The sequence below is a fragment of the Microtus pennsylvanicus genome, chromosome 17 (genome assembly GCF_037038515.1).
Source record: "Microtus pennsylvanicus isolate mMicPen1 chromosome 17, mMicPen1.hap1, whole genome shotgun sequence".
Lineage (NCBI taxonomy): Eukaryota > Metazoa > Chordata > Mammalia > Rodentia > Cricetidae > Microtus > Microtus pennsylvanicus.
Window position 1 is genome coordinate 15,589,251 of NC_134595.1, and position 9,155 is coordinate 15,598,405.

The 9,155-nt window shown below is 45.8% G+C and overlaps 1 protein-coding gene across 1 annotated transcript; it reads left to right on the forward strand.

Moving 5' to 3' along the window:
• The first annotated feature begins 1,995 nt into the window (after positions 1-1,995).
• LOC142837179 (uncharacterized protein C2orf78 homolog) lies at positions 1,996-7,866 on the forward strand. The gene is made up of 3 exons (XM_075952140.1): positions 1,996-2,002; positions 3,987-4,262; positions 5,999-7,866. Exons 1-3 carry the CDS (start codon positions 1,996-1,998, stop codon positions 7,864-7,866), a joined length of 2,151 nt encoding a protein of 716 aa, XP_075808255.1.
• The last annotated feature ends 1,289 nt before the right edge of the window (positions 7,867-9,155 follow it).

Consider the following 9,155-nt stretch of genomic DNA (forward strand, 5'->3'; position numbering starts at 1 on the left):
CTCTTTCCCCTAAATGGCAGGGTTCTCTCAGAGAAATTCTTCTAACCCCCACAGCTGCCAAGCTTGAAGGAATTCCCCATTGGATTCACCTGTCACATCTTAAACTGTTCATCTCCATGGCTCAAGATAATCCTTCATACACGGTAACTCAGACAGGACCTTGTTCTCTTAAGTTCCAAAGGATACCAGGTTCAGCCCCCTCAACTCCAGTCTAAGGGAAACAGTGGTCCCATCCGTCACTTAATCCTCCTGTGTTAACACGCCCTCCCTTCTTTAAATTCCTAAATAACCATCCAGCTGCCGTTACAGATATCATCATCAAGTACGGAGTCAAGGGCTCAGGCGGTAAGCAGATTCTTAACAAAGTTCCTTGACATAACAGGTCAGTCGCTGACTGCAGCAGTGACCCCTGAAATGTTAAGGAGTATACGGTTAAAAGCTATTTTCTTTTAAGACACTTTCTTTAAGCTCTAGGAAGCCAGCCCGACCCACCTAAACAAATCAAACACAAGCAGATCATTAACGGAATAAGTATCATTTAATTTTTTATCATTCTTAACCCCAGACCTCCAAAAACTCCTCCACCCCAAATTTCCCCTTTAATTTTTCCAAACCTCCTCCCAAACCTCCTCTCCCCTTTAAATTTTTTCTCTCTACTAATGCGACTTTTGTCTTCCAGCAACATAACTATGACCCAGATACTCAGGAGGAGCCAGACAGATGTGATTTCTTCAGTCAGCCACCTTTAAAAGCCTGCAAACAGGACATAACCAACAGGACATCGCCAGAATAATCGGACACTCCCTGGATCCCTCGACGCCCAAAGGACATCGTCAGAATAACTGGACACTCCCTGGATCCCTCGACGCCCAAAGCCAGCAGGAAGCAGTCATGAGAGACCGGGCTACGCCCCCATTCCCTACCCTTTAAGACCCCCCACAATTTTTTTTAATAAAACCAAAAGGGTGAAATGTTGTTCCTTTTGCAGACTACAGCTCCCAGCATCCCCCTGGACTGGAAGCCGCAAAGGCGCAGGGCATTTCTCCCAGAAGCCCGTGTGTTCCCCGTTAAAAACAGGGGTCACCACGAGCTCTCTCTCTCTCTCTGCCCCTCTCTCCTTTCGTCTCTGCACACCTGTCCCTTACTTGTTGTTACCCCAACATTAAAGTGCACCCACGTGGGACGGTCGCGTGTCTGTGTCTCCGTCCTAACCCCGCATCGCCGGGTGTCTCGCGTAAAGTCTCCACTCTCTAATCCCGCAGACAGACAAACAAGACAAAAAAGAATAACAGAAGCAACAAGAAGACAAGTGTCTTAGTGTTCATCAACATGCACGCAGCACACCGAGCCCTGACCTTGCACATAGTCACAAAGGAACACTTTGATCTCTTCCTTGGGTCATGGACAGATGCTGATGGCACAAAAGCCAGACGGACTGGAATGGCCTATCACCTGAGTTCCCTCAACAGCAGTTCTCCCTCCTGCCCAAGACTACTCACTGTATGTAAGTGTTGGCTGATGGGACACTTTCTGTTGGAAGGTGACCCATTATATGTACATTATACACTGCTTCATCAGTGAACCATATAAGAGCACTGCCATGATAGCCTAGACTAAACGCCATGGGAAGTGGCACGTCCATGCCTTGATTGCCTCTTTCAGTAGCCCACACCCCAGCCTCCAAGGCTACTGTTGGTCTCCTGGCATCTTCTCCAACCAATCCCATCTTCTAGTTAGGAATCGAGCCTTCCCATTGGCTGTTGCCTCATTTATGACATCATTCTCCCTCCAACCCTACCAGCACCTGGTAGAATCTTGGTGTTTCCATGGTGATGACTGTAAACAAATTTGGATCATCACAGGTCCAGGTGACCAGTGACCAGTGAGTGCTGTCTGATACTGGACACACTTGCCACTGAGGTCAGCTGATCAGACAAAGCCGACCGATTATCTTGCTCCATTGTTCTTTGGATTGCTAATCCTCTCCCCTTGACCATGTCAGGTAAGGAAAGAGACTTTAAAACATGTGATCCTCTCCACTGACTTTTACTATACTAGTAAATCTTTGCTGAATGTGGATAGTATTGATGTTGATATAGATATCTAGATTTGAATGTCACATTTAGCTTTGGTTCTTACTAAGTATGTGATTTTAGACAGAAAGTTTATTCTCAAGTGTTTTCCATCCACCTCAAGGAGTGAACAGTGTCACTATGCTTGGGGTCTGTACTGTTGGGTTTTCAGAGGAAAGTGACCAGGGAATAAAATCAGGCCCTTTTGGATGGTATTAAACTACAGAGACACAGGAAAATGAACAAGGCACGCAGAGATCTAGCACTCCACACCACTGATGAGACAGTCTCCCCCCACTACTGTTTCCAGTCTTAGTTTAAAATTCAGGGCAACTCTAACAGTATCGGTCACACCACGGATGGTGGCACACAACTATAATCACAACATAGAGAGAACTGGGTGGGATGGAGGTCAGTTCAAGTCTAACTAGCTCTACACTGGCCTCTCTCTATACTCACCAAATGAATATTGACTATGGACAAAATGGCGACTGCCATGGTGTGCAGTTACTTGGACTTCCCTGGATTAAACATGGAGAGTGGAAGAGAATAAGACGATTGTGGAATCTGAGAAGGCAGTTGTTGTACTGAAAGAAATATTGACAGTGTTGCTGGAAGGACAGACCCACAGGAAGTCAGGGAAGGGGGCAAACACAGTACGGGTCTAAAAGTATATAAATATATGAAGGCACACTGCAGAGGGGACCCTGGTGGTCAACAATGGTAGTTTAGAACACAATGTTGAAGACGACCAGATTATAATCAAAACAGACAAGGCATTGTCATTTCCCAAGCCATGTTTAACCAAACATAACTGTTCAGATTAGTCTGTACAAAGGTTCCCTGGCACATATAGAAAGAATATCCTGATCTGGTCCCTACTCTTGCACTCCATCCAGACCACTTTCTGCCCAGTTCCCCATGTCTCATGTGCACTGGTGGTGTTGGATAGGATCAACTGGGGCTGCGAAGTCCAGTCAGTTAGAGTCTGACCATGGCAACTGACACGCTGTTGTGGGGGAGGGGATTCTCACAAGGATTCCCCCTTAGAAGAGATATAAAAATTAACAGTTACTGAGGAGCTGTTAAGAAAACAATTTAATCAACAGATATTAAATTGAGAAGCAATCATATTCAGAGATGAACCCCATAAAACATTAGCATTCTCAAGAGGACACACTAAACTGGTGCAAACAAGAAGAAATGTTGTCAGTAGGTTGTATTTCTGAAATCATATTTGAATAATGCTTGAAAGTTATGAAATTATAAGAGATCCTATTTATACAAGAAATCCAAGGGGGAAAAAAGAGAGAGGGGAAAGGAATAATTACCTAAATTCCTTACACATTTGTTAAACATCATTTCAGAAAAAAAACTCAATAAAATAGAGATTGGCCTGGTGGTCATGGCAGGGGCTCCAGCACCAGCACTTTAGAGGCAGCAGCAGACCTGTCTCTGTGATTTCAAAGCCAGACTGATCAACGTAGAGTGAGTTTAGGTCACTCTATACTGTAAGATCTGCAGAGAACAGGACAAAGTTCCAGGTATGGAATATGCCTATGGGTCTCTTCCCAATAATAACCTCTGTTGTAGAATATATTTGCAAGGAAGTGTCCCAACAGGCATTATTATATTACAATCAGGAAAAAGGAGCATCGTGTCTAGATCTGAGTGAGGATTAAGGCAGATTGACCAGGATTTCCATGCCCACACAGGAAAAAGCAGACAGTTCATCTAGTGATTGTCATCCTACATAGCACCACCGATCGATCTTAACCCATTTGCTTGAGATATGTAAGGGAACATAGGTGCTAGACTCTCCCACTCAGTACAACCTGGAGATAACACAGTCCCTCCCAGGGGATAGAAAGCTTCCATCTCAAATTTTTCCAACTCTCTTCTTGCTTCCTACAGAAAATTGCCAAAGTGCACCTTTCACTGGGACAGAATGTGCTCTGCAGCCCTCTGTGCCTGTGCTGAGGAATGCCACACCCTCAGCAGGAAGTGTGTGCAATTTCTATGGGGTCTGTACCCCAGCTGTGAGCTCAGCATGGCTCCTGTCATCAGACTCCAGCACATGCTGCCAGCAGCTCACGGACAGTGCCTGTCTTTACCAACGAGTTGGCACGACCATGCTGACTAAGCCAACTGACCAGAACCAGATCTCTACTTCGACATTTTTCTATCCAAGTGTTCTCCACTGGGATCTCAGAGAAAGCACCACCAGAAGGGAAGCTCCGTTCCTGGATGCCCCTTTAACTGTCATTGACCAGAATACCACCCCCTCGTCTCGGTCTATAACAGCCCAGTGTGATAACACTTTCCATATCAATGCATTACCACCATCCTATCCAACACTGTCTGCCTGCCTTGTACAGGCAACGCCATCAAATCTACCAGATCAACGATATATCCTGGCACCTTGCTACCTGCATGGAAGTCAGGTCTATTATTATGACCAGAACAGCCTGGGTCCTCCGATGGCTGAAGAATTCTGGCAGTGCCAGCAGGCCTATGGCTCTGTGTCCTGCTCTGGGAATCAGGCTTCCTCTCTGCACCCAGAGATGGTGATGGCACTACAGGAGATTCAGCCAATGAACATCCAAACACCTTTCTCCACCTCTCCCATCTACTGGCCCACATCTGCTCAAACCATGCCAGACACCAGTCTTCAAGGTGAGTAAAGCCAGGAGGAGAGGTGTGAGATCAGCCCTCAGACGAGACACAGCTCTACCTTTCAGAAGTGGATGTCCACACAGAGGAAGAATGGGAGTCCTGACATGTTGGCTGTGGCTCAGGCTTATTACCCCTATATTCAGTCTCTATAATGAGAGAGAATACAGGAAAGTGAGTGACATTCAACCTTCATTAGACATGTCCAAGGACCACACCACAGGAACGCATTTCACTGCCAAGGCTAATCAGCCCCACGTACCAGCTCACTAAAATCACCTCCTTCCTAATCTATGTCTCCAGTTTCTAGATGTCACCAAGAAAATTTTTTCTGTTTTTGTATCACTAAGTTTCCCCTGAGTTGAAACTAGTATCGAGAGAAATGGAACCCTGAATCTGACCTAGAGGAGGTCTTCTCCCACACTCCTAGTGTCTGCTAGTGACATTCTCTAACACTTAAGATGTAGTGACAGTTTGCTTTGACCTGTGTAATATTGATAAGTAGGAATGAAGCATCTAGCCCTATCTGTCTCGCTCAACCTCTCTCTGTCTTTGTCTCTGTCTCTTTTCTTCCTCTAGATCTCTCTTCCACTTTCTCTTTCTCTTTTTCTTTTTCTTTCTGAATCTTCAGCAGTGACCCAAGGCCAAGACTATGTAGACATGTTCTCTGTTACAAAGTTGAAGCTAAAAGCTACTACAGTCTTACATTTTCGCATCACTAACAAAAAAATCTGTGAAATGTGGAGCTTAAGGAATATCAGGGCTTTTGAACTGCTTGCCTTTCAGAATTGAGGAACTGATATGGATACCTAAACTCATATAAAAATCCAGGCTTCAAGGCCATATGAGTAATACAATGAACAGAAAGAAACTGGTAGAGATGAGTAAGATTAGGAAATAGTGAACAACACAACCTGTCTCAGAGCAAACTTCCAAGGCAATGAGAGGCACTGTTCCAAAGGAAAATATGGGAGACAGGGAAGAGCACACACCAAGGAATTCTACCACCTCCCCATGATCACTAAGCATGTACACACCACACAATCACAAAAGAAAACATGATATCACACGGTCATGAGAAACAAATGAGTAGTTACTATGTGTCTCCAAAGAGGGCTGCTTTCCCTGCTCCTCCAGCAGAACTCATAGCAATGCCTGTAACACTGCTGCAGGAGCCTCACTGCTCAGGTGCACTGAAAGGGGGGGTAGCATCTCACTTACCAGGCACTGATATTGAACTTCCTCTCTTTCAGTGGTGGAGAGGGAGATGACCCTGGGATTGACACCTTCAGAGCAGACGCTGTGTCTGCTACAGAGTCCTGACCTCGGCAATGCCTGCACCCAGGATGCCCAGACAACGACAGCACCTGTCAGTGGGAACAGGTCATTAACTGCCCTCATGCACAGTCCTTCTGAATTCCTGGCCTTGCCTCCAGCCCCAAGCCTGGAAAAGACACAGAAGAACAATGCAGATGAGATGAATGCTGAGCAATCAACACCTCTGGATTCCTATGAGGGCACAAAATGCAACCAAGACGCATCACCCCTCCCTTCAGCACACCCTGGCATGCAGCAGCCCTTCAACTACAGTGATGTTGGGAGCCTGAGGCAGAAGCTAGCTTCTCAAAATGCCACTTTGGGAAACAGTGGCCTTGGTCTGGAAGACCCTGAGGCTCTGCAGAGTGTCATGGAGTCTAGCAATGACTTTACAGACATGACTACTCTGGTGGCAGATATTCACCTTCCCCAACTCTTAAACTCCATCACTGACCTTGACCAAATGGAAGATCACACAGCAAGCCAAACCAAAGACTCCAAAGACATCAGGAGGGATCAGGCCCAGTCACGCACCAGCATCTTTAATGGACTATCTGAACTAGGCAAAAAGAAAAGCCAGAAAGTCTCTGATGTGTTTCATGGAACTCTTCAGGCCAGAACCCATCACGAGGATATGCTGAAGGAAGATGATCCTGGGACCATAGACAACACGGCCAACCACGTGCAGAGCAAATCTCAGATATTTGTACCCAAGAGGCCCAGCGTAGCAAGAGCACAGGGGAAAGAAAAGGCCAAAGAGACCAGAGAAAACGGCTCCAAGAAAACACAGGAGCTGAAGCCATCAAGTCACAGAGTCAAGGCAAAAGAGAAGCCCGCCATCCCCAAGACCAAGAGGAAGAGGAATCCACCTGAGCTCAGCCATGACAGCTTTAAGAAGCCTCGAACTCACCTCGGCATGCACATGCTGGAGTCCGTGCAGGTCTTTCACCCACTGGGGAAGAAGAGTGAGAGGAAAACTGGCATCTCCTCCTCCCGGGCTCTGCTGAACTTCAGCAGCAACAAAGATCCCAGGACGGGTCCTGATACCACATCACTGCTGGATATGCCACGTGAGGGCCAAAGCCTTGACAAAAGCCTGGGCAAGATTCAGAGACCAGGGAGCAGTGCTCCCAAGCGGTATCCATCTCCATCCCAGTATGAGCTTCCCCAACCTGGGAAGGTCAAGTTAGTACCTCTGCCTTTCCCAGTCCTGGACAAGCCTCAAACCAAACCTGTTTCTAGAAAGCTCCTCTGCCTGGCTTCACGCAGGCCCACTGTGGCTTACCCAGTGAGGCCTCACTCCCACTCAGCTCAGCCTCCCACGCTCAAGCCATCCCAACCAGCTCCTGCCAGCACATCACTGATGGCCTCTGACAAGCCAGCTCTGCCAAACGGCACCAGTGCCACACGAGCCAACATAACCAAGCCCATCCAGTCTTGCCCTGGGCCTCAGCCGGCTGCCTCTTTGCCTGCACCCTACAGAGCATCATCTCACACTTCACTCCACAGGGAGCCTCTTTCTGCTGCCAGCAACAAGGCCCTCTCATCTCCCAAAGCTAAAACCCAATACCTGCTGCTAGACTTCAGTTGCCAACCCATCCCATGGAGGAAAGTGGACATTCCAGGGCCAGTCATCTCACAGCCCATCACTGAAGAGCAGAGGCCAGAGAGGGAGGCCATGAAGAGGCGGGCTCAACAGGAGCGAGAGAATGCTGCCAAGTGTACCTCCCTGGGAAAACCACAGCTTTTCCTTCAGAGGGAGAAAGATATGGAAATTTCGAGATATTATGGCTATGCAGTGTAAGTGCTGCCCAAACCTTTGGGACACAACGCTGTTCATCATACACAGGTAAGATGTAGATACACATAGATATTCATGCATACATGAAGCTTAGAGGCTTAGCCTAATGTGTAGATATGTAGATACATACATAGTAATGCAGAATAATATTTAGATATATGCATATATATGAATGGAAAGACATAGTTTATAAATTTATAAATATTTGAAGACACTATAATTGACTGTAGAAACTTAAGACTGTGATTTTATCCATGAGTATATAGAGAGGGCTTTGATGTCTTCCTTAGAACTTTACTATTATTAATTTATGTTTCCTAGTTATGTAATAATACATGTTACATAGATACAACATATGCTATAAGTCAGTGGTACTACTTATTTAATGTTAAAGCTGTAGCAAAAAGCTCTAGTGGCAATAAGATTATTTTCCTGGACTTTAATTTTCAGGATCCTAGGATGATGTGGAAGTCCCCTCTGTATGCTGTGAATATGTTTTATTACCATTGGTCATTAATGAGTAAAGCTGTTTCAGCCAATGACTGAGCAGGTCAAAGCTAGGTAGGAAATTCGAGCTGAGATATAGAGAGAAAGCAGGCAAACTCAAAAAGATGCCATGTAGCTGCCGAAGGAGAAAGATGCCTGAATGCCAGAACATTGCCAATAGGTCACAGACTCACGGTGAGAACAGATTAATATTACTTGGCTTTATTAAGATGTTAGAGTTAGCCAGGAATATGCTGGGGTCATTGGCCGAACAGTACTGTAATTAATGTGGTTTCTGTGTGATTATCCGGGTCAGAGTTACTAAACATGGTAGGTTTCCTAGAGTGTATACTGTAAACTGAACACACTCCTGCTGTCACCACACTTTCTCCCATTATGAACCTCAAACACGAGCCCTTTAAACATCAGTACTCTGCCATAGAGATCTGCCTGCATTTTCATGATATGAAACATAGAGTCCATGTATGCATAATCAAGATCCTACCTTGAAAGAAATTCTTCAAGGCAAGTATCTTTCTGATATGGGTTGATTTGGATTACTGGGTTTATCTCAAATTGTATCAATCTTTGAAATTATCCATTTAACATGTTCATTTCTCTTGTGTGTGTGTGTGTGTGTGTGTGTGTGTGTGTGTGTGTGTGTGTTGTCCACATGAGCTACTGTGTAACAAATGTGTGGAGTGCTCACAGAGGCCAAATCTGGGCATCAGGTCTCTGGAGTCTGGAATTAAGAGAGACTGAAAACCATCATGAGGTGCTCTGAATTCGACCTGGGGACTCTGCGA